At 43.5% G+C, this 25,887-nt stretch overlaps 1 protein-coding gene across 3 annotated transcripts; it reads left to right on the top strand.

Moving 5' to 3' along the window:
- Positions 1–25,682, top strand: LOC106576411 (AT-rich interactive domain-containing protein 2). Of its 3 annotated transcripts, XM_014153565.2 has the most exons (22): positions 1–198; positions 2,112–2,297; positions 2,409–2,502; positions 3,362–3,459; positions 10,893–11,026; positions 13,549–13,767; positions 14,221–14,288; positions 14,537–14,606; positions 14,852–15,108; positions 15,286–15,382; positions 15,578–15,787; positions 16,165–16,332; positions 16,977–17,055; positions 17,243–17,377; positions 17,608–17,798; positions 18,051–20,407; positions 22,863–23,008; positions 23,279–23,417; positions 23,500–23,591; positions 23,687–23,810; positions 24,021–24,112; positions 24,273–25,682. In XM_014153565.2, the coding sequence occupies exons 2-22, from the start codon at positions 2,206–2,208 to the stop codon at positions 24,382–24,384; spliced, it is 4,974 nt and encodes a 1,657-aa protein (XP_014009040.2). In that variant the 5' UTR covers positions 1–198; positions 2,112–2,205; the 3' UTR covers positions 24,385–25,682. The 3 variants fall into 3 exon arrangements, with proteins under 3 accessions (XP_014009040.2, XP_014009041.2, XP_045555934.1); XM_014153566.2 differs by lacking the exon at positions 1–198 and having other exon boundaries at positions 258–2,297; positions 16,980–17,055; XM_045699978.1 differs by lacking the exon at positions 1–198 and having other exon boundaries at positions 259–2,297.
- The last annotated feature ends 205 nt before the right edge of the window (positions 25,683–25,887 follow it).

Raw genomic sequence — 25,887 nt, forward strand, 5'->3', positions numbered from 1 at the left:
AGCCAGCCTGTGGGAGGACACGTCCATGTTGTAACTAGCAACTGTCTGTGTCAAAACGTGAGATTATAGTTAGCTAGTTACTACGAATATACACATACCAGCAATCAACAGCTTCTGCGAACATTAGCTAAATGAGAAGATTGACAACTGTTAGCCAGCTAGATAACGTTAACTAGCTAACGTTAGCTAGAGTTTCCGGTGAGTAAAGTCGATATGGTTGTTAGATAAATTAGCTAGTTAACGTTAGCTGGACAGTTGAAATAAAGTAATGGGTATACTATTTAAATAATCCCTCTGGGTTAGCAAACTAACCCTGGGTGGGGGATTATTCGTTGAGTTTTCAGGAACGTTAACTGTTCAAAACCAAAATGCCTCAGAATTGGCTAGTAAGATAGGTAGTTGTAACTTTACATATCCAATAATAGCTAGCTACGTTGCCACCATGTCAGCAAATAAAACCCTTCTACTCATGGAAGGAAACACCGAATATTTGATTAATTCCAAACCCATTCATACACTCCTGGATCTAAAACTGGCTAGCTATGTAGCTAACGTTAGCTGTTGGCTAAATGTGGCTGACTAGCTAGCAGCCACCGTCAACTAGTAAATCCGAAATCGAATGCCTCAATGTTGACGAGCCGCTATTCTCAGTATTGTTGCTATTTATTTAGCTGAATCGTTGATATCCAGTGGGTAAAGTTAGCTGCACCCATAGACTTTCTACTCCACAAAATGGGGTCTATTAACGTTTGTCTCCGCCATTTTGTGACAGAAATTTCTCTGAGCACAGGGGTACGTGTAATGGTTGAATGTAGTAACCTCGTCAAGTAGATATCCGTCTGGCAGTTACAGAAAAGGGATCATGAGCAATTTCCATTCATCCCAGGAGACATAAGTAATTTCTGACTGCTAGGCTATTGGGTCCAACACCGGCGATAACCTGGTAGCCGGTTGCTCTCAGGCAAGGGCTGCAGATACTGGAATAAAGTTACATTACTAGCTATCTCCTATTAAGATATTACACAATATGGCATTATCACTTTGAAATTGTAGCTAGATTTGGTAGAAAGGCGAGTTGAGGCTATTGAAACAGACAGATGATTTCGTTATCACAATATAATCAAGAGAAAGTATTTGTGAACAAACAGTACAGTAATGATAGTTACATTCTTATAACTTGTCTTCATTTCTACATTGACAGTTTAGAGTTCCGCTCTGGGTCAAACCAATTTAGCTATGAACTGTCACAGCTTTGATACAGGTGTAAAGTAATGTGGTGTAATGGGATACTGTTATTGGCACTGAGATAATTAATATCATGAACCACTCATTTTGTGGATGAAATGAGCAAAACTGAATTTACTGTGGTGACTTTATAAACTGTAATGATTAGTTTAGTTAAGAATATTCAGAGAAAGCAGTCACTTCACCAAACTTTACAATTTAGATGAAACCATTACACTACTAGGAAATTAATTGCATGTCAGTTGCATCTAATATTGATCAACATATAGCCAACTTTGAGAATAAAGTTGGGCTATCACAGCACAGGAAAATATATGTGGAATCTCTGAATATTCTATTTTGAATGGTTGTCAACTTGTCATATTAGAATTCTTATAATATATCCAAAAGCTCCCCTCCCCCACGAACAGTAGTAATTTTGTTCTGTTTGAACGGGTCTTGTAAATTTCAGATGAGCTCTAAAAAAGACAACACTGTCTATTGTTCCAATAAACCGCTTTGGAGTGCAATACCGTTGTTTCTAGTAGAGGGCGCTGCGTGGCAGTACTAGCTCGAGGCCTCAGATCTTTTTGTCTGGAACTGGATCCCGCTGCCGCTCTACAGTGCGTGCGATTGCTTGGAGCCGCGTCCGTAACACACTGTCAAACCACTCCAAACGAATACATTTGCTACCAATACTATTAATTTAGCATATTTTACAATGGCAGTTTTAGTTTGCCGTTGAAATCGGTCATTATTCTGGCTAAGTGTTTATTACAACTTACAGAATCGGCTTGTTTTCTGTGTATAGCTGTGCATCAGTCTTTATTAGCGAGCTGGCGCTTTTCTTGCTATTAGCTATTTCTTTAACTTTTTTAAACACTCAGCTTCGCGAATGACTGAGCGCTGGCGGAGTATGGGATCCTTGGTGTCTTAGGAAGCGAGTGAGTGGGGTTTTAACCGTTTTTACATGCAAAAACAATGGCAAATTCGACGGGGAAAAATGTACTAGATCAGCGAAGGAAAGGACTGGCTTTCCTGGACGAGCTGCGGCAATTTCACCGAAGCAGAGGGTGAGAATGGGGCGTTTAAATACACCTTTAAACATCATGTACATATGACTATGGATGCTTACAAACTATTAGTAATACTATTCTCCATGTATTTAATTATTTTTCCTTCAGATCGCCGTTCAAGAAGATTCCTATCGTGGGTGGGAAAGAACTGGATCTTAATGCTCTCTATATCAGAGTCATTTCGTTAGGTGGATTTGCAAAGGTGAGTGCAACTAAAAGTGCATTTTCGCACTCTCGGTTTTCAGTGAAGTCTTCAGTGAACCGCTAGAGAACTCTCTTTCGGCATCCCGAAGAGCTATTTCATACTAAAACGGCTGTAGGAGAGAGAGGATTGCGGTCGGCCTTGTGCTAGTTTGCCATCTATGCAATGTGGTGGCTTGTGTTGTGTATGGTTTGAATTGAAAGTCCGTACGGTAGCTGCACTGCTCGGAGTCTGAGTGCAGTTAGAGTAACTCAAAATTAGCGGGCACGTTTAACATCGATTATCGGCACAGAGCACTGGCTAGGAAGAACTGTTCGCCGCGGGGGATAGGTAACATTTTGTGCAAGTAGATTTTTTTTACGATAATTTGGGGGAAGCTAGTTATTCGCATTAGCCATCTTTGGCTCTATGGCTGAAGACAAATGTAGGCCGCACACAGGCCTATTTATTGAAATCTGTAAACGTGAAAATAATTCCCCAAATAAAGACTGCTCGCCATCATTCCATCATTGATACCAGCATTGTGCTGAAGCAGGTCATAGTTGTCTCGAGCTTTGGTAGCTACCACATTTAGCCTGCACGCTTGGCTTGCCAGAAAAGTAATGTTAGCCAGATTGCTAACACTAGCTTGTAAGTAAGCCATCCAGTTCAAGCTGTAGCTAGCTGTGAGTTGTTGCTTGCGGTGATAGCTTGCAAACATGGAATTAAATACACAGTTCTAGCTAATAAAAGTAGCTAACATTAACATCTTATTGCTAGATGCTAATCAGATTGTTTATTATTCATCTAATCCATATTTTATGCATCCTGGTATTGCTTAATTGAAAAATGTATAATAACATCCTCATTTACTTTACAGGTTTCTGACAAGAATCAGTGGTCAGAGCTGGGTGAAGATTTTAACTTCCCAAGGAGTTGTTCAAACGCGGCATTTGTTTTAAAACAGTACTACCTTCGGTAAGTGGCATGGTCTTGTATTAGCTACTACACTCAGACAGCATGTGGCAGATGTTTACAAATTGTGAGAGGCTGGAAGCAGGAAAGGACCATGCAACAATCCAGCATTGCTGAGAGTTAAAGATGTTGAACACGGAAAACAAAAACACCATACTGGACCCTACACTGGCTGCAATATTTATGCCTCATAACAGTATGTTTTGATCTAACATTTACTAAACTTTACCTGGTTAATGCAGATCACCATTTTATGTGTGTATATATATATATATATATATATGCGCGCCATGTCTTACTGCTGGGGTTTCTGCCATACATCTTCTCATTGTAGCTTTAAACTATTAGTAAGGGACATGAACTGGGAATGCTTTTTAAACGGTCCATGATTTGTGTGTTACTGAATGCTGGCTGGTCATTTTGTCATTGAATATGGTAGCCGTAGCCCATAACTATGCAATCAGCAGCACGTTACCCTAAACACCTTTTGCCCTCGGCGTAGATGTTTCACCAGCAGCAAGCCTGTGGACAGTGTGGAGCTGCTTCTCTACTCAAGTCTCCTTTTCCCTCCAAAATATTGCCATCATTGACACTGTCACCTGCTTTTAAGAGGAAGGATCACATTCACCAGTCTAGCCTGGAGGCTGCTTATATGACCCTGCTTTGCCAGTTAGTTGAAGCAGCATATCTTTAATAATCCTGTTGCATTAATCACCTTCACATTTTGGGAATGGTTGAAGGAGCACTAGGTCAACAGTCTGCAAGTAACCAATCGTGTAGGCATGTCAAATTCTTAACAAGGTTCACACAGACTCTACCTAAGTATCATACCTGCCTACAGATATGGCTTATGAATTTGAATAACTCGGCATAGGCCTAAAGATGTTATTGCCTTCCTCTCTTAAGTCATCGTGGGATTTTATATAGGCCCTACATACAGAGCCAATGATGGGCCAAGCACTGTAATGAAGTGTTTCCAAATGGTGCTGGTTATTCCAGCATTTTTAGCAAATGATTTCATTCTTGCTATCAGATGAACAATAGTAATGCTTGATACCCTATAAGAGTTTGTTGAATTCAAATATTTCCCATGCAAAGACAATAGCTGATTTGATACTGGGCAGGCAATGTCACCCTGCGAGGTGTGGGTGCAGGCTGTTCTAGCCCAGCTGCAACACCTGATTCTACCAATCAACAAGGCCTAAATGGTCTTCAACCAAGAAACGGGTGTGTTGCTGCTTGGCTGGGAACAAAAGCCCGCACCCAGTGAGACAATTCTTTTTCACTTTCAAATTGTGATTTGAAGAGTCATAGGCTAATTTATGATAAAGCCTAATGCAGGGCTCTACAATGTGACCATTTTACTCACATATGCAATGTCGTCACAGCTAGCATATACAAGTATTGTGATATTTTATTTAGGAGCATCAGTGCGCCTAGAAGAATGAAGGATTCTAACATTATTACTTCAAATATTTTTTGGTAAGCTCCTAAATTTCTTAGTGTGCACCTGGCTACATTTTCCAACTTAGGCACACATGTGCTTCTTGTAAAACATTTTTTTTTTAAGTCAGCATAGAGCCCTGTAAAACAATGTTTGACTGAAACACAGAGATATAAATAGCCCAACTGACAGCACATCAGCAGGTTGGAAGGAGCTGTTGGGAGCTGCCCAGATGCATGCTCTATTTTGCTTCATATTTTCAAACAAATACACAGGCCTAACCTATTTCAAGCCTGCATTTGACCTGACTGCCTGAAACTTCACCTGGGTTTTACCTCATGACACAGCCTACTTGGATCACATGGTAGTTGTAGACCAGAATGGTCAAACTTCTATTCCTTGGACGATTTTTTTCACAGCTTATATAGGTTGTTTATTTTACCGTACTCCTGTGTCTTTACCAAACAGAAAATTGAATTGGCCAGGTTAAGACGGCCTTCTACCGTCAACTCAAACTGGTTTAAGGGGAAGATGTAGCCCAATGCCAGGTCTCTCTTATAGGGCAAGCAAGCCTGTAACAGTGAAACTTATTGGAACCTAAGAGCCCTTTGGTTTAACTGGGAGGTGTAGCTCAATACCAACGCGGTCTTAAGGGCAAACGCTGAAAAGTCAGAAATGTATTGGAAGTAGAGAGTCGTCTGCTTGTTGGTCTTCTTGTACCACTACTTAAATTAACGTTGCCAAGGGCAAGCCACTTGTCAGTGAAAATAGTAAGTAATCATACAACCTGGGAATCTGAGCAATAGACTCAATAGTTGACCTCTGATTATCATTTAATAAAACTGGAATAGAAATTCTACTTACGTGAAAGACTTGTCACAAACATGGAATAAATGAGGAGTTGTTGTAGTGACTTGAATTGAGCTGCAACCATCATGTTGAGGCACAAGTTCAACAGTCTAGTGCTTGCTTCCCCTTGTATCCTTTTATCTGCATTGGTTTGAACCTGATACATGGGGGTAAGCAATATTGATGTTGTGCCTACTGCGTACAGTAAATTGGCTTTTGTCTGTCCATTTCCTTCACCTTAGTTCATGTGCAGGAGAGGTCTCTTAAGACTGAGATGCAGCTTGTGAATAGACTGTACCCAACATGATGTTAGCACTGTGATGCCCATGCCAAAATAAGAGCTGGATTAGAAATACCTCGCTGTTTTCATGCATAAGTGAAGTCCGAGGCAATCAAGTTGTCTCATTCACACATCGTTTACGAGTGAGATTAGCCTTGGCACCTCAACAAAGGTTGACGTTTAGAGATCTGGTGTTACCCCGCTGTCCCCTGATATCTATATGTCTCTTTCTGATGCTAATAGAGGGTGCTAAAATGATGTAGCCAAACTCATGTATCAGCGAGCTATAGAAAACGAGCGAGTCTGCTGAAACTTTGGAAATGCGTGTTATTTCGACAAGATTTTGCAGACAAGGTCAACAGTTTCCTGGTGTAACCCAAGCTGTGCATACCATATTAATTTTTATGAAAAGTCAGTTTGCTTTCTAAACCAGTGTCATATAAATTAGGGCTGTGACGATACAAGTATCGTGATATTTTTTCCATGGCAAAAATGAAAACACAAAGCAGACATCTCTTTGGTCCTTTAAAAACTTGCTGTATGTAAAGTATTGTTTTTTGTAGCTTGGAAAACACAGTGAACAAAAATATAAATGCAACATGTAAAGTGTTGGTTTCATGAGTTGAAATAAAAGATCCCAGAAATGTTCCATACGCACAAAAAAACGTATTTCTCTCAAATTTTGTGCACAAATTTGTTTAAATCCCTGTTCGTGAGCATTTCTCCTTTGCCAAGATAATCCATCCATTTAAACAGCATAATCATTACACAGGTGCACCTTGTGCTGGGGACAAAAGGCCACTCTAAAATGTGTAGTTTTGTTACACAACATAATGCCACAGATGTCTCAAGTTTTGAGGGAGTGTGCAATTGGCATGCTGACTGCAGGAATGTCCACCAGAGCTGTAGAAATAATTGGATGTCCATTTCTCTACCTTAAGCGTTGGGCAGTATGTCCAACTGGCCTCAGACCACGTGTATGGCATCATGTGGGCGAGCGGTTTGCTGACGTCAACGTTGTGAACAGAGTGCCTTGTGGTGGTGGGGTTATGGTATGGGCAGGCATAAGCTACGGACAACTAACACAATTGCATTTTATCTATGGCAATTTGAATGCAGAGATATGACGAGATCCTGAGGTCCATTGTCGTGGCATTCATCCGCCGCCATCTCATGTTTTGGCATGATAATGCACAGCCCCATGTCGCAAGGATCTGTACACAATCCTGGAAGCTGAAAATGTCCCAGTTCTTCCATGGTCTGCATACTCAACAGACATGTCACTACCCATTGAGCATGTTTGGGATGCTCTGGATCTACATTTTTGATAGCGCGTTTCAGTTCCCGCCAATATCCAGAAACTTTGCACAGCCATTGAAGAGGAGTGGGACAACAGGCCACAATCAACAGCCTGACCAACTCTATGCGAACGAGATGTCGCACTGCATGAGGAAAATGGTGGTCACACCAGATACTGACTGGTTTTCTGATCCACAACCCCTACTTAAAGAAAAAAAGAAAAGGTATCTGTGACGAATATCTGTAATCCCAGTCATGTGAAATTCAAAGATTAGGGCCTAATGCATTTATTTCTATTGACTGATTTCCTCATATGAACTGTAACAGTGAAATTGGTGTTTTCTATCATCAGATGTAGGCCAAACAATAACAATCCGCTAAAGTTGAATCACTCCGTAGTTCCCCACTTAAGTCGATAGGACAAACTGCTGCGAATGATGGGCAGCAGAAGTTGTTCACTCTATATAAAGAAGGTACACCCGGGAACCACTGTTTAAGAACAGCAGCTCTCCCTACTCCAAATCCTATTTCTATTGCCTGGCATACATTACAAGACTTGACTGGCAAGTAGGCCCTAACTTTGTGTGTTGGACAAAGAAAACTATAGAACGTCTGCTTGTTTGCAATTTGATTACAGGTGAAGTGCCATGGTTATTTGCTTAGGTTTTGTTCTGGTTTTGCGCCACTGCTTGAGGCCACAGCATGAGGCCACAGCTAGCTCTCCCTCAGCATGCCCCCTCATTTTGTCACTGGTTATCTGCTTGCCATGCCTTTCTCTACTATTTACTAAGTTGTAAAACCTTGTCAGCAACAATAGCTAGGAGAGGATTTTGAATCACAGATATAACAGTCCAGAGGTGGGGATTGGAGATGTTGGGACTAGCGAAAGCTAGCCGAGGTAGGCAATACTACTAGGCTACTGGCCTAAGATTGGGCATGCTGTCCCAGTGTTCTTGACTGTGGTAAGCTCTCTGCAGATCACACAAAGAAATGTTTGAAATTAAATGTTTCTGTTGAATAGAAAGTGAGACGGACTTTAACTTTGCATCAAGCAAACTACACTTATGGAAAATGTATTTAGGGGGCTGACAAATTAAACTAGCCACCATTCTCATGTTAAGCATGGTCTTGAGGCCAAAGTGTTATATTTTTTTGTCTAATGGCATTATTTTGTCTTTGTTGTGATTCCCACTTTGATTGTAGTTGTTAGCTTTCTTCTCAGTGTAGTTTACCATTGTCTCCCCCAGACCAGTTTCTTGTCCACAATCTAGTACTTGGATTTCACCCACCCCCACTCTCAGTAGTGGCCTGTATATAGTTCTTCCATTTATTATTTTTATCAGCCGTAAAACCAGCCTATCAATTGACATAGCTTTAGGCTACATAATCTGGATTTCTAATGTTCCTCATCGGTCTCTGTTGTATGCCCCTATGTTTAATAAGTTCTCTCTGTCTACTCAAATGAATCTGCAAGCATTTAATTTAAAGGTACAATAATATATATTCACCTGTTTATAGAACAGTAGTAATGCCAGTTAGTTTACTCAATCTGATTGTGTGTTTGTATGTGTGCTTGTCCAACAGGGGGCACCCAATTTTCACACACACACACACACACACACACACACACACACACACACACACACACACACACACACACACACACACTGAGGCAGCCTTTATTGAGAGGGTTGCTCTTATGTCCTATCAGCTCTTGTATGACCCAGACGACCTTAAATTACATCAGTTCACAGTCACCATTTGCAGTGGTAGATCTATGGCTTCAGTTGCCTGCATTTGTATTGTCTGCCGTTCAGATTAATTGAAAAAATATGATTTAAAAAAAAATATATTTTTTTTTTGTTTGTTGCTGGGGACAAAAAAAGGACAGTAAAGAGCCCTGTTCCACCTTAATTGCTTGTTTTTTCCCTGTTGATGGTATGACACATGCGATGACATTATTTTTAAATGTCAACTTGATTAGACACTGATAATGAGAAGGCCTCTTAATTCTGTGATGCTTTTCTGTGTCACTCTGGCTGTTGTCTTGTCAGAAGAATGGGAGCTTTTTGCCAGCCATGTATGAAAAGGGAAGTGCAGACATGAGCAGCTGCAACAGAACCCACCCCCACCACCACCACACATCCCGCCTCCCCTTCTGCCCGTGCCCAGACAAGCGTGTGATGACGCTGTGCAGAGCCGGGGCCTCTCCAAACGGAGAGTTGGTGTATTTATAGTCCAGTGTGTCACGCGCCGTGGACGGGGGATTACCTTGGTCATGGCGAACCAGCAGCAGCACTGGGACTCCGTTCAGAATGGGGCTCTCACTCTGACTCACGGCAGCACACACACTCCGCGCTTAGCCAGGGCTTTCCACGCTACCACTGGTGAGGTATTTTCTGCTGCCACCACTGCAGCATGTGTCTGTGTAAACAAATATTCAATGTGCAGATGTGTTGGTCCCTCCCTACCTAAACATGAGAGAAGGCTGCAACACTTCTTAGACATTCTCAACTCAAGTAAGGTTTTGCAGGTTTTTTGTTGACTTTTTTGGCTTTAGACAGAAAGCTATCAGTCTTTTTCTTTCATTGAAACTCCCTCTGCTTTTCTGCACTCCTCCCCAACTGAGCGGGTGGTCATTTGAATGAAGACATCACCCCAGTATCTAGAATATTCTGTCTGTGTTGGTGATAAGGTCATATCATCCCCACCTGTGTCACAGCTGAGCTGAATATAAACATATTATGGAAGACTGGTATTGGTTGTGACTCTTGATAAACTAAGCAATAGGGCACAAAGGATTCATCACTTGTACTCTGCTTAAACACTTGCACTGTCATGCAGATGGTGTAACACATGCCTTTTGCTTTTGATTTGAGTCAGCTAGGCGTAAACATAATTATTTCATCATAACCGATGGTCTCTATGTCAAACTTGGATTGGATTTTTATCCCCCTCTGGCAGTATTTTTCATTTCATGCTTTGTCGTGTAGTCATTAATGTTCACTCTGTCGATTTTAGAAGTAGGCGAGAGACATTGGTTGTGTTGTAAGCCCCGTTTTGTAGTTTGTTCCAGTCAGCAGCGGCTGAGTAGTGGAATTGCTTTGCGACTGGGGTTAAAATAGGATGTGGGCACAGATAGCCTGACAACATTAGTGTTGTCTGTAGGAGGACTTTGAAAATGTTAGGAGTTCACAGAAGTAGGCTTGTGAGTCTTTATAGGCCGGAGTGTAGCCTACCAGTTTACTTGTGTAATTGCAAGCATTAACCAAATTCCTCAGAGTGGCTGTCATATAGAACTCCATTAGCAAATTATATAGTGGGAATGTGCCAGGGTGTCCAGTTTTGTTATCAGGGATTTGGAGGCACAACAGTTGATGGTGAAGCCACAGTCTAAGGATACAGGACTTATCCTAGTTAGGGAGATTTGAGGATCGGGTGAAACAGGATTATTTGCTATAGAGAGGCCATTCTAAATTCGATATTGAGGGGGGAGTAGGAATAGGTGGGGTCTTGGATCAGTCACCCTCTGAGCGTTAAGTTCTCTTTTTTTTTTGTCTACAGATATTTAGAAAAGTATGAAAAAGTCCATCACTTCGGCGAGGATGATGACGAGGTGCAGCCTGGGAACCCGAAACCATCTCTTCCAATTGGTGCAATCCCCTGCTCCTATAACTACCAGCAACACACTGTATCAGGTAAAGCTTTCCCTCTCTTTTACAAAGTGTCTTTAAACAACCACAAAGCAATGTTTGGCCAAAATCTTGTTGGTTGGGCTAGGACTTGAAATACAATAAAGATTCTTGAAGTGATGGCCCAATATTTTGCTTTCAAGCTAGTTCTTAAAGGGACAGTGGTATTTCAGGATGTTGGCATATTCCAGGAAACAAACAGATGCAAGTATGATAAAAACTGAAAGTTTCTTATTGACACTTTGAGAAGAGTGATTTTATTGGACACGTATCTATGAGGTAGGTGCTGGGTAATTGCTAGTGGTGGGGGGAAAAATAGATGGTTACATATTGGGATATTATTTTTGATATATTGTTTTGACAACATCGCAGTATTAATTTTGCGGTCGTTTTCTGTACCTGCCCCGAAACTCCAGTATTTTTCCTTGATGGCTTGTTCTCATCTTCTTTTCAGCTATTTTATTTCCTTGACTGATCAAAACAAATTTTCTCATGGCGCTCTCTTGTCCCTCTGCAGCAGACATAAGGTGAGCAATATATTTGGAACATCAAATCGCAGTAAAATCACAGTATCTGGTCGCAATACACATAGAATCATGAGAATCGCAATGCATATCGAATCGGCACCTAAGTATTGTGATAATATCATATTGTGAGGTCCCTTGCAATTCCCAGCCCTAGTAATTGCCTTGGACCTCACGATACAATATCACTATACTTAGGTGCTGATACGATATGTATTGCGATTCTATATGTATCGCTATTCTATATGTATTGCGATTCGATGTTCCAAACACATGCTCACTATACTGTATGTCTGCTGCAGAGGGACAAGAGAAAGCCATGAGAAAACCTCCACAACTAGTTAAAGTGCTCAACATGTTTTATTTTTTTTTCCTTTTCTTTTTTAAAAGTAAGATGGAGAAAAGGCTACAGGACGATAAATACCAGATTTTTGGGGCAGGTACACCTGACTAACGTTAACAACCAGCTAACATTAACAATATAGTCACAGTAACGATGTACAACCGGCAAAAATGATATTGTGATACTCTACTGTATCCATACTGTGAGGTAAAGCAACCACCCTTTGGATTTTCGGAATGCTGTGAAATAAATAAAAGTACTCTTAGGTCAGAGGACAACCTTGGTGTGTGTTTATCAAGTTGGATATTTCTTCAAGTATCGAGTGATGGGGCTGTTGAAGAACACCGCCAACTCTGAATTTGAGTTGAAACTTTACAACTCAAATGGAGAAAACATTATGGCTACCTTCAGCACTGAACTTCCTCTCAACACTTGACTGGGAGAACTAGGTCTCTCTCTCTACTCACAGCACACATTTGTTACTCATCTGAATGTGCATATTCTTCAGGCTTGTTTGCTTTGTCTTTTCAGACAGTTTATTGCTCCTCATAACATTATCATAGATTCATCAAGATAGAATTTGGCAGCTCTTCTCCAAATGTTACCATTTAGTTTGTCATAATGGTGCTGCTAGCCTGCTCCTATGGGAAAGCCTGCTCCTACGGGAAAGCCTGCTCCTTAGGTGAGAACTTATGGTAATAACGTTATACAGTTGCTTGAAATGGCCAAGTGGTTGCTCAACATTCATTCCTCCATTTTTGGGTAAGGAAAGCTCAAGAGAGGAATGTTAGCAAGACAAGATCTTAAAATGTATGATGAAAGTAGCCTATATTCCAAGAAAGAGAAGTTGTACTAGGATTTGTCTTTGAGCTGTTTCAGAACTGAGACGCAATATACTTCATACTGTATTAGGGCTGCTACATTTATACTCCTTTTGTTTATGGGCAAACATATGGGCCTTTAAACCAGAGCTCTGCCACCAGAAGCGCATATCCTCCCTCATTTGGCTGTTGAGATAATTGTTTGAATAATCTTGACTTTGTATTACAATTTTTGTCCAATCTTGCCCAGGCCTGAGACCCCCCCCAATCAGTAAGAGTGTATCTGAACTGAGGTTGTCATGTCCCCAGGCATGCAGGCAATTTGCAACAGTGTGTTACCATGGTGCTGTGTGATGGTGCATTACCACCATGCCTGGTGGTAGGATCTCTAGTTCAGGAGTCCTGACAGCTACACACACACACACACGTGTGAAACAGATGCAAAGCTGCCGGCTGTGAGGAGTTGGCTATTTATATCCCATTGATTGCACCGTAATCAATTTCAAATAACTGAAATATGCCATACAGTCATTGCCATGCCAGCAAAGTTATGCCAAGTGACTGAGGCTTCAGGAAGTAGCACTTGTTAACCCCACCCCCTGCATGTGACTTTAATCACTGTTTCCTATCTTTGAATGCATATTCATTATCAGGCAGGTGTCCCAGTGCATGCAGTTGCAATCATTTTTCTGAACAGTCTAAATGAACTCATAAATCATAATTTCTCAAGGTCTTTATAGCGCAACATTGTAATGTTTTTGTACGTTTTCATCAGGCTTTCTTTACATTCACTTTGAAGTTGAAATTACAACTGGATTTGTGGTTGTTTTTTGTCCCCAGACTATCTCCGCCAAAGCTATGGACTGTCCATGGAGTTCACGGCCCCATGCGACTATAACAAACTGGTGCTCTCTCTCCTGTCGGGCTTGCCCAATGAAGTGGACTTCGCAATCAACGTTTGCACTCTCCTCTCCAACGAGAGCAAGCATGCCATGCAGCTGGAGAAAGACCCCAAACTCATCACGCTGCTGCTGGCACATGCAGGCGTCTTCGATGACTGTACGTCTTCAACACCTTTAAATATTCTTCATTAGTATCCAAATCTATTTTTGCAGGACAGTAATTAGAGATGTATGTGTGTTTTTGTAATCTTTGTCCATCATGGAAACTTGGGGGAAATGTTGAGACACTCCTACTGTGCTCAGTTTCCCTTTTTGGTTAAAGTGGAAATGGGGAGAAAGTTGTTTATTCCCTTTCATTTGCCTGTATGGAGACTAGATGAGTTATTACCTCCTTGGTAAACTTGTTAATTTAGAGTCTGAAGAAGGTTGTGTTCAATGCAAAAATCCAGGCTTTAACGCAACTAAATGTGAACACTGTGCATTCCTTTTCAAGGCACTGCAATTGCAGAACCTTTTTTGTTGTTGTGATCCCTCAGGTGTGAAAGTACCTTCTGTCTCAGAATGTAAGGGTTGGAATGTTCTCTCTAACGGTACTCTTGTGAATTTGCAGCACTAGGCAGCTTCTCCTCTGTATTTGGGATGGACTGGAAGGAGCAAACCTCCCGGGACTTCATGAAGGTAGATTTGACTGAAAGACTCACTATATATGTATACTATAGGTTTGTAACTTACAAGGCTTTTGGTCAGAGGGAGAAAAAAAAACGGTTGCCTGAGCCTCGCCTCCAGCCGTTCGGGGATCTTCGTGAATACGGTGTGATGTCTGGCCTCGCGGGAGTACATCAGCCTTAACCGCTCTTGTTTTTTGTATCAATGCATCTTTTCGGCAGTCAGTATTTCGACAATAACATGTGAATATGATTCTACAGTTCTGGAAGGATGTGGTAGAGGATTCTGAAGTCCGGGACCTCATCTGGGACAAGACCAGCCTGACACAAGGTAAGCAGTTGATGCTGACAGACCCAATTTTAAAAGACCCATTGCACAATAAAATATTTTTTGCACAACAATGTGAAAAATAGCATGTCAAATAAATATTACGGCAACATTGTTTTGTGGACTTTTTGTGTAATAAAGTATTTGAAGATATCTCATTAAAAAAAAGTATCTTAAAAGACAATTGCTCTGACCCTCGATGTCCTTGGTGGATCAGACATTCACTGTTCTCTCTGCTCTTCTCCCAGTGACAGACACTATGTCGGGGGACGAGCGCTGGGGCGCCCTCTTCCACCCTCCACGCAACCTAGGCATCGGCGACATCGAGGGTCAGCGGGTCCTGCAGGTGGGAGTCATCCTCCGCAACCTCTCCTTCGAGGAGGCCAACATCAAACTGCTTGCTGCTAACCGCACCTGTCTGCGGTTCCTCTTACTGTGCGCCCACTGCCACTTCATCTCCCTACGGCAGCTGGGATTGGATACACTCGGCAACGTGGCCGCAGAGGTGAGGTGTTTTTACTGTTATATTCATGTTCTGAATGTTATTATTTTGTGCAGTATTGAGCTAATTAGTGCTAATTAGTACTATTTAGTATTATGTTAGACAAGGCTGTAGCTGTTCCAGAGCATTTGTGTTATTGATGATTCCATGAATTAATATCTCTGTTTTCTCTCCCAATAGCTTCAGTTAGATCCTGTTGACTTTCGAACAACCCACCTAATGTTTCACACCATCACCAAATGCTTGATGTCAAGGGACAGGTTCCTGAAGATGAGGGGTGAGTGTCAGAGCCCGTACTTTATCTTTGTCAGTATCTGGGTCTTTTACAAATTCAATGTCAGATTTATTTTTATATCACTGGCCTTGTAATGCGAAAGCAACTTCATGTCTTTATGTAACAACAGTAAGCACAAATTGTGATAAATTTATAGATTATTTTCCCCAGAGCTTGACTATTTGTTCCTCCCCTCAGCCATGGAGATCCTGGGTAATTTGAGCAAGGTGGAGGACAACAGCGTGCTGATCTGTGAGTATGTGGACCAGGAATCGTACCGGGAGGTGATCGGCCTGCTGTCGCTGCCTGACCTCATGCTCCTCATGTCCTCCCTGGAGGTCCTCTACCTGCTGGCCCAGCTGGGGGAGATCCCCTGCAGCAAGATCGCCTCTGTGGACAGGAGCATAGGTGAGATACCAACAACCTAGCCCTAACCAGGGTACTAGTAACCTAGATACTAGTCAGGATTGAAGATACATTCAGTAGTATAAACAACCAAGCCAGAATGGAGGGGATGGAGAACCGTCTAACCAAGATAAAGTGTAGGTATAGCATTAACGACTAATGGAGTGTTTGAGTACAGTTTGATTAAGTATAGTCTCTTAGCATGGCACAGCAACCAAGCTGCATGAATTGGGAAACAAACTGGTTGCACAGAAGATATTTGTTGTCTCTTGGAGGAATAGGAAATTCAATGATTTTCAGAATTGGGAAATCAAAAACAACCTTCATGCAACAATTTAGACATATGATATTAAACGGTGTATATGTGTGTCCCTGGGCAGATCTGCTGGTACGGCTGGTGTCAGTGGACCTGCACACGTTTGGTCCGGATGCTCTGACGGCCGTGAGGCTGATGGAGCATCAGGCTGCTGGGCAGAGCCAGGTGGCCGAGGTGCGGCCGCAGCTTGTAGAACAGCTGCCTGCTCCGCTGCAGGGCGCACCCATCCCAGGTGAGCATCTTTACACTTAAACCCTGTCCCCTGATCTTCAGATGCACATTGAAATTAAATTAAGCCAGGTTATATTCATGTTATACATAAAATCTGAATTTAGAGCAAGCTGTGTGAGGGCAATAATTAGCCATATGGTATAAAGGAACAGTTCCCTGAGACAATGGCCTGAGATTATAGGCTCAGCTCTGTTTAGCCTTGCTCCTTGTGGTGTACGTTAGACTGATCGAAAGCTGACAGCTCATCAGTTTACATCTCCCATAAGCCTCTGCATCCACTCTTGTCTGTAGAGACGTTCCATCCGTTGGTGATTTAGAAACATGGATGATCAGGCAAACTGGTGTAACCCGTGTTGTATGCAATCGATCAGCTAAAGTTGATGTTGGCATGAGGTGCTAGGAATAATTCAAGCTAGGGTAAACATAGCAGTCTGCTTGTACAGTACTGTCACTGCTCCCTAGTGGGCAAAATGAGGAACAGCACACTAAACACACCATGTACAACAGGAGCACTGTTCTGCAGATTTGACAGTTCAGTCTCACATCGGAACAAAAGTGTTTTCAGCATAGAGAATGGGTTTATTCAACAACAAAAAATTAAGTTGATCAAATTAGACTCAATAATGATGTCATCTCTCACTTCAGCAGCAAGAGTCCCTGTCCAGTCCACTCCTCCTCCTGCTGGTATTGTTGAGCTAGATGGGGAGAAGTTTACAGTGCAGTGGTGAGTCTCTCACTCACACACATACACACACACCCTCTCATAGTCATGCTCTCTCTGTGACACATCTTAGCTCCTCAGTTTCTCTGTAAGTTGAACGGTAGTTCTCGGGTCAAGCAGTCAGCTTGCTGGTCACAATTGACCCCTGAGTAGCTATAGATATATTCTGAGTTCCCTTTGTCTCCACCAGGATGAACGCCCACTTCGAGGTGAGCGGCGAGAGCTCCGTGTCGCGCTCAGAGATGTACTCGGAATACCTCACCACCTGCAGCAAGATGGGACGCGCTGGCATCCTGGCCTCCCAAGGCTTCCTCAAATGTTTACGGTTGGTTGGCATAATCCCATATTAAATCAATAGATTTTATTGAAAACCGTCATCATTTGGAGAACACACAACTAGACGTTTATACCATTTTTTGAATTTCCCAATTGTGGTCCTGGAAGCCTTGTATTCATTCATGTTGTGTTTTCAACCAAGAAATCACCCTATGGACAAGGTGATTGACAAGGTTTTAATGCCAACTGCACTCACACCATGTCTCTATCATTTTGTAGGACAATCTTCCCAAACCACACAGTGAAGCGGTTGGAGGACACCAAGCCCAATGCGCAGGCACACATACACGTGGTGGGGGTCAAACGGAGGGATATCCCACTGCCCATCCAGCTGTACTACCAGCAGCAGGCTAGCCCCACACCAGGGCCCAAGCACGACGTCCCTGTCGACCCACAGGCATCCCCGTCAGGTAAACTGACTGTACAACTTACTACATTTTTGTAGTTGGTGGCATTAAAATTCAAGTTTCCACCTACCTTGATTGTTATCACAACAAACGTCAGTGACATAGTTGCTATACATGTTGTCTTGGAGAATGGTGAGACATACTTTGCAGTTGTGTGAATTAGACCTCAGTCAATGATTCTAATGTGTTCTTTGTTGTATCTCTCTCTGTGTTTACGCTTTGTTCCTGGGCATCCTGGGTTTGCCCGGCCTCCAGTCCCCAGCCTTACTGCTAACCCGGCAGCGCCACAGGTGGCCTCCACCATGCAGGATGGTGTACCTCACCCCCAAGTGGCTCAGACTGTTCCTCGGCTCCCCCTTCATCCCCAGGCCTCACCACATCAGCACCCCCACCCTGCTCAGCAGGCCAAACCAGGGGATATCCTCAAGACGGCCATGGTCCAGAGCTCCATCCCCACCTCTGGCCAGGTGGTCCAGAACCACAGCCCCAACATGGCCCAACAGCTCCACCATCAACAAGTCATGGCACCTACCGGGACCCCCGTCACACTGTTCCAACAGGTACAGCAGGGCCACATCTTCACGGCGCGGGTTCAGGGGGTGCCCATCTCGCAACGGCCGCCCCTGCCACATACTCCCTCCTCAGTACCCCAGGCCCTCTCCCAGGGCCCCCAGCAGGAGACGGCTGTATTCTCTGCCCCCCCGCACTATGCTGCTGTGTCGGCCCCCTGCTCCTCGCTGCAAAACTTCCAGGTGGGCGGGGGCCAGGTGTTCACTATCGCCGGCGTGTCCAACGCCCAGGGCTCCCGTGTCACTTTCCAGAACATCGCCCCCAAGCCTGCACCCTCGCAGGCCAGCGGACCACCTACAACCACTCATAACCAGCAGCAGTCCAGCGTGGTCATCGTCAGCCCCAACCTCCAGCAGAACCAGGCCTATGCCCCAGCTATCCATCAGATCGTTCTGGCCAACCCCTCCACCATGTCTGGTGGCCAGGCCATCCAACTGGCAGGACAGCCTCCCGCTCCTTCCAAACCCCCACCCTGCCCTCCCACCATCGCTCCACTGCCCCAGGGCCTGCCCTCTCCTTCCAACACCCAGATCTCAATGCAGGGCTCTGCTTCTGTCAGTCAGATGCTGTCGGTCAAACGGCAACCACAACAATTGAACCCCCAGCAGCAGTTTCACCCCCAGCAGCAGTTTCAGATTCAGGCCCAGCCCCTGCCTCAGCAGCAGACTGCCCCCCAGCCTACCTCCACAGAGTCCAGCCTGATCAAACAGTTACTGCTTCCAAAGCGGCCCTCCACGCCGGGCGGAAAGCTCATTCTGCCCGCGCCCCAGGTGCCTCCCCCTAGCAGCACGCAGCGTGCCCCCAGCCCACAGGTGCTCTACCAGGTGGCCTCACAGGGCCAGCCTCAGCCCCAGCAGCTCAATGTACAGCTGGTCCCCAGCCAGCTCCAGTCCCCAGGGGGGCCTCTCCAGACGGTACAGCTCATCTCCACCAGCAGCCCCGCCACCATCATCCAGGGCCAGGCTCCTGGTGGCCAGGTCACCTTCACTGTGGTGCCCAACACGGGCTTCACCACTTCAGCCTCTGCAGCCGCCGCCCAGGTCAGCCAAGGAGCCGCTGCACCAGGCCTGCCAGTGGTCCAGACAGGCAACACCCTCCACGGGCCACCACCGCCCTTCAGGGGGGACAAGATAATCTGCCAGAAGGAGGAGGAGGCCAAGGACGCCACGGGTCTGCACATCCACGAACGCAAGATCGAGGTGATGGAGAACTCCTCTCTGGCCGATGGGGCTGGCACCAAAACCAGCAACGGGGACCTGGCAGGGGCCGACGCTCCAGGGGCCAAGCTGCTTAACGGGAGGAAGTGCATGGACTCCAGTCTACCTCCATACCACTCAGGGAACAGCCAGGGGGCCTGCGCCAATGGACCGGCCAGCGAGAGCTGCCCCACCAACGGGAAGCAGACCTCTGGCCTGGCTAACCCACAGGAGGGCCACGTCGACCCCAAAAAGGCTCTCGTCAACGGGGTCTGTGACTTTGAGAGAGGGGACGCCTCCACCGGTGCCCACTTAAGCAAAAACATTCCAAATCACTTCGCTTCCAAACACTTGGGGAACGGGGAGGTTGGTCCTCCTCAGAAACTGCATGGGGCTCCCGAGGAGCCCTCTGTCCCCCAGCAGGATACTGCCAAAGCTGAGCAGGTAGAGCGCCTTGCCAATGGGCCTCAGGCAACAGGCCCCTTCTCTAACGGACCTATGGGGCCGGGGCCTAACTACGCCCTGCCTGCTTTCAGGCAGCAGCTGTTTCCCACCGTCACTGTAAACTCCCAGGGCGCCACGGGGCCAGGGACCCTGCCGGCCAATGGTTTGAGCGGCGAGAGCCGTGCGCACAAGAGGCCGGCGGAGGAGGACAAGGGGGCGTCTGTGATTCCCTGTAAGGTGGGAGTGAGGATCATCACCATCAGCGACCCCAACAAGGCGGGCTGCAGTGCCACCATGGTGGCCGTGCCTGCTGGAGCTGACCCAAGCACAGTAGCCAAAGTAGCAATAGAGAATGCCACGCAGCAGAGGAACTGCTCGACCATACAGGCAACCAGCTCTACGGTGAGTTTCACATAACTCAACAATTTGTTTCTTGTCCCAGTTTTGCAAGCCGTGCCAACTTAGTTGGCTAGCAAGCTCATTAGATTGCTGACTTATCTTGAATACTTCATTGGATCATTGACATTCTTGCCCTGCTGGTAAAACATGTGACTACGTTTTTCTTCACAAACATAAAATGCAGGGCTCGACATTAACGCTTGTCCTCTTGTCCGGGACAAGTAAAAACAATGCTAGGACAAGAAGAATATAGATTGAAGTTCGGGCAGGAGTAATAAACTTTTTTTCACATCAAACAATTACTCAGATCAGAATTGGATCAGACGCCAACATTGGAATAATATTACAATCAATTTTTTATGCACATTAATAAAAAAGCCTACATGTCAAAGTGTAGATGATATGCATGTTGGCTACAGCCTCACGTCCAAACCGATGCTGACATGAGGGAGGCATCAGAAAATGTAGCCAAACTTTAATGAGACTTTTAATTACATAAATAAAGGCTGAATACCAGTCATGTTTGACAAATATAATGAAGGATCATTAACGTCTAAAGGCTTGATTCGACATACTCAAGGCACGGTTTGTTCAGATCAAATGGTCACAAGACAGGCCTGTTGCGCACCGCACATCACCCACCTTGAATCTGAGTGGAGGGGTCTGCATTTTGAAGCTATTTAAAGGGCAATTCCACCACTTTTCGACCTCATTCATAATTTCCAGTGTATACATATGTGAAATCAGCACTTTTTTACAATCTGTAGTTACAAAGATGAGAAGGAAAGTCCTAAAGAAATGCTTCTCTGTGACATCACAGGGTAAGATTAAAAGTAAAAAAAAAAAAAATTGTAAATCAACCTGCAATGTGTTTTTAGCCCAAGATGGGGAGCAAGAAAATACCTCCATCACTGAATCTGTGTCTGAAAATAACTGATAATGTATTCTAGTATAACTTTTTTTTTACATTCATTTTTTTCCTACAAAACGTATAAATGCACCGTTTTCACATATGTTGACACTGGTTTTGTGCTGGAGATAATGAACAAGAGGTTCGAGTTGCCCTTTATCTATTAACGTAATTGTTTGAAACCTGGATGTTTTGTAATTTTATGAAGCACGTCTTACCTTGTTTCAAAGTAGCCAAGCATAATCCTAGTCATTAGTAGCCCATGCTAGTTGATGCATCTTTAGATCTCCCCTTGCTTTATTTCTAACAGATATTTTCATCTCCGTCACATGAAACCGCTCTCACATGCGGTGTGCTTTTGAGAACAATGTTTTCCTGCAAATTGCATTTTGGAACATTCGTGCATAGCCTACAGCCAAGTGCGCATTGTTGAGTTTATAAGTTAAAGAAATAAAATGTAATCAACATTTTAAGCTAAACAGTCTGATCTGATGCATCAGCCTCATTGCTTTTTAAAGTGTTTTAATGTGCAGTGGTTGTATGAATTTGGGATCTGTCATCCCCAAGTCTGTTATGAACCGTAGACATATTTTTTTATCGTTCCTGGGACGACGGGAAGCCCTTCATTTCGAGCCCTGGGGGGGATTATTTTATAAAGAAAAGTGTTTGGTTGTAATTGTAATGTTGCAATATTTTATAGGCTACAAAGGGTGGCCAACCAATCTCCAGGAGAGCCTTAAAGGGGCAGTGTTGTAATTCCAGATAAGCTTGAATATGCAAAGAAGCCTATAGGCAGAGTGTAGCGTACATTTGTCTGCTTCTCTATGGTAAAAAAGGTAGTCATGCATTTTATTTTGTAAAGTGGATCTGTCAATGATGTAAAGATTGTGTTATTTTTGGGGGAGGGGGGTTGAGTTTTTGCAAGTCTGACCTTAAATATGTAGTTGACGGTGGAGGACTGCTATCCATCACATGCAACTACAAGGCTTTTCTGTTGCTGTTATTTGGGAAAATCAACTGCATTGTGATGAGTAGGGTTAGAGGCCATTTATACAGACTGACTTTGAAAAGACGCAATTGTGTTTTATATTGCACTTATTGGATTGGTGTGTGTGATCTTTAATTTCATCGTATAACAATGCAAGGCTTACAGTTGTTGTTTTTTACAAGCAAATGACTTGCATAAAACAAGATCAACGATGAAAGTCTTCAGGATCTAGGACCTTGAATAATTTATTCAAACTGTTCATATTTTTGTTTAATTCATTTCTGAAAATAACTAATAAGCAAGTGGTAGGTTATTCATATTGTATAATTTATTGTAAGCAGAGGGTAGCTAGGCTAAAATCTTAAATGTGTTATTTCAAAATTAGCTTAATTTACCAATTTATCTTGTCATACTTTTTAAAAAGGTAAAAGAAATACAACAACCAAAAAATTGACTTGTTTGTTTTATTTGGGAAATAGTCCAACACAATCATACAACACAAAATATCACTTGCTTATTTGGTCTGATAAAGCTTTGCCTCTTTCCCTGGTTTTACGCAGCCTCCGCCAACAGTGGCTCAGCCTGTGCAGGCTGGCAGCGCCAGCCCCAATGCCTCCCTTTCTGGGCCACAAGCCGTGGTAGCACTCCCAGAACAGACCAGGAAAGCGGGACAGAACTTCAAGTGTCTGTGGCAATCCTGTAAACGGTGAGTTAATCTCTGTCCATATTGAATTGACATACTTAAAGAGAAATCCTTTGTTGTGAAAGGTGTGTTCACATCATGGCTAACTAAAACGGCGTTTAGACAGGCAGCTCAATTCTGATATTTTTTTCCACTAATTGGTCTTTTGATCAATCACATCAGATCTTTTTCAGAGCTGATTGGTCTAAAGATCAATTAGTGGGAAAAACATCAGAATTGAGTCTCTAAGTGGCCTGTTCATTGGCTGTCCCATTTATATCCGTGTTCTTCCAGGTGGTTTGAGACGCCGTCTAGAGTGTTCTACCATGCAGCCACGCAGCATGGTGGCAAGGAGCTGTACCCAGGCCAGTGCCTCTGGGAGGGATGTGAACCTTTCCCCCGACAGAGACTGTCCTTCATAACCCATCTACAGGTAAGACTACACCCTCACCTCTCAATCAATCAGTCCATGTTTGTAGGTTTTTGCTGACAATTATCCTATTTTCTTCCTGTAGGATAAGCACTGTTCTCGAGATGCCCTATTAGCCGCACTAAAACTGGAGCAGGAACCGACACAGACGCAAGACCCAAATCAGAAAACTTCCAAGTATGTACCCTCTGGTTAGCTTAGTATGCTAGTGCTAATGTCCATTCTGGTGATGCTAGAATGTGCGGCTGACTGTCTTTTGCATTGTTCCACAGGCCTCAGCCAGTGGCAAGTAGCACTCCAGCACCGCGAGCACAGAAAGCTATTGTCAATCATCCAAGCGCAGCCCTTATGGCCCTACGCAGAGGCTCTCGGAACCTGGTGTTCAGGGACTTCACTGTGAGTATGGCTGAGCTTAGCTGTTTGTTTACACTGAAGGTGTCCGGCTGACTTTTGACAGAAATGTATGATTTTATACTTGGAAATAAGATTTAAGATGTTAAACATTGCAGTCCTTGACTACTCCATATTTATCATATATTCCCACTTGGAAATATTTTGTTATCAATGTATCTTGTAACTGATGAATTTCACAATCCTTTTCCTTAGGATGAAAAAGAGGGACCAATGACCAAACACATACGACTAACTGCTGCCTTAACGCTAAAGAACATTGCCAAGTATTCAGACTGCGGTCGAAAGTAAGAAATATTTTTTTTATACATTCACAACTACAGAAGGATTATCTGAGGACTCCTCGTGCTGTGTTTGTTCGGAGTGATGAATCATAATCAATTAAACAAATGTTTACTGTTTGATGGAGTGTGTGTGTATTGACAGCTTCCTGTCTTATCTTCTCAGATTGGTGAAGAGGCATGAGAGCCACCTCTCCGTGCTGGCACTCAGTAACATGGAGGTCTCCACAACGCTCGCCAAATGCCTTTACGAACTGACTCGCTCTCTCCAAGCTTGAGCCCACGAGCAACCCCACCCCCAAAAATTGGAGAACCATCCTTCAGGGGTGTCATGACAATGGGGCACACAGGTGGGCAACACCAGACTATGCCCTTCGGACTCCCCTCCCTCACCCCACTGTGCTCAAATCCCCCCCCCCCATCTCCTTAACAAAACAAACTGCCATGGGGTCTTCTACCAGCCGCCCAAGAGGGGGAGCTCTTTAGACTGCTGCCCTGAGGGACTCTACTAATGAAACCCTAAATACGAGCACATTTTTGTAATACTGGGACTATTTGCAGAGAACTTATTTGAGTAGGAGCGGCAGTACGTTGAGAGGTTTTGCTGTGCCGAGGGAGGGGAATGGCTGGAGAGGGGGACGCAGCAGACTGGCTCGATTGTTTTTCTTTAGAACTTGGTAGCGTGGTTTTCTTACTTGAGTCAATATATTTTCACTTATTTATTATTGAAATGAATACCATTACAATTAATGAAAATAATCTTGTAAATATTTGTGGATATATATATATATATATAAAGAAAATCCTCTTTCATGCCGATACAGCCACTGGGGAACTTGCTCTGTGGAGTAATAGAAGAATTACTTTGGTAGAACCTTTTTTTTAATGATCCCTGGTTACTTGTATCTAATGTGATTCTATACTCAGCAGTGGATGAATGTACTTAAAACCTGTAAATACTTCTGCAAAGGTACTGATGCTGTAAAGTTAAGGGGGGAAAAACAGTTTTTTTGTGGAACTGTGACTTTTTTTGTATAATAATAATACCTTGTAGAACTCATTTTGCTGGCTGAAAGAGTATGGAATAATATATCTCATGTCATTTTGTAGAAGAAAATAATATTGAAGGTATTCTCTCACCCCGAACATGTATCCACTGTAAACGTTTGTCATTGTACGAGCACAGTGCGCGTACATATTTTTTTTGTATTTGTAAATTGGTTTAAATACATGGAGTTTTATACAGGTTTTCTCCTGTGTTCTTTGCTTTATGTGCAGGTATATTTTCTTCACTACTTTTTTTCTATGTTAATATAGTGTGGAGTTTTATTGTACTATTTTTTTTTTTTTTTCATAATACCATGCCACATTCCGGCTCACGTCCTCAGACTATCCTCTCTATGGAGTGTTGTGTAACATTAATGACTGCCTGTTAGCGTCCGAGCGGGGCAGCCCACCCATCCTCATTTCTGCAGTGTCAGTAGGATGTGCTATTATACATAGACATAAGTCTGTTAGATTGGCTTTATTTACTTTGGTGACTGTTTATAGTTTTTAAATAAAAGACTGAACTATTTGTTTTGGGGCTCTTGTTTTGTGGTGTGAGGAGGCAATGGGTGCCTCTGTTCTACAATGTTACATGGCTGTGATCATCCCCTTTTAAATACACATATTTAATGGAAAATGGTTTTCCCTAAATGTGTATATTCTATTGATCAAATTACAACACAGTTACAGAAAGTTGAGATGTTTTTTTTAGAAAGTTTATTTGTGAGATCATC

The sequence above is a fragment of the Salmo salar genome, chromosome ssa17 (assembly GCF_905237065.1).
Source record: "Salmo salar chromosome ssa17, Ssal_v3.1, whole genome shotgun sequence".
NCBI classification, from domain to species: Eukaryota; Metazoa; Chordata; class Actinopteri; order Salmoniformes; family Salmonidae; genus Salmo; species Salmo salar.

What these genes read in the sequence shown, in the direction of transcription:
- LOC106576411 (XM_014153565.2), top strand. Translation starts at nt 2,206, where the DNA reads ATGGCAAATTCGACGGGGAAAAATGTACTAGATCAGCGAAGGAAAGGA. An exon ending in CGTTAGGTGGATTTGCAAAG is followed by an intron (nt 2,503 to 3,361) that starts GTGAGTGCAACT and finishes TTTACTTTACAG; the next exon opens with GTTTCTGACAAGAATCAGTG. An exon ending in CAAGACCAGCCTGACACAAG is followed by an intron (nt 14,607 to 14,851) that starts GTAAGCAGTTGA and finishes CTCTTCTCCCAG; the next exon opens with TGACAGACACTATGTCGGGG.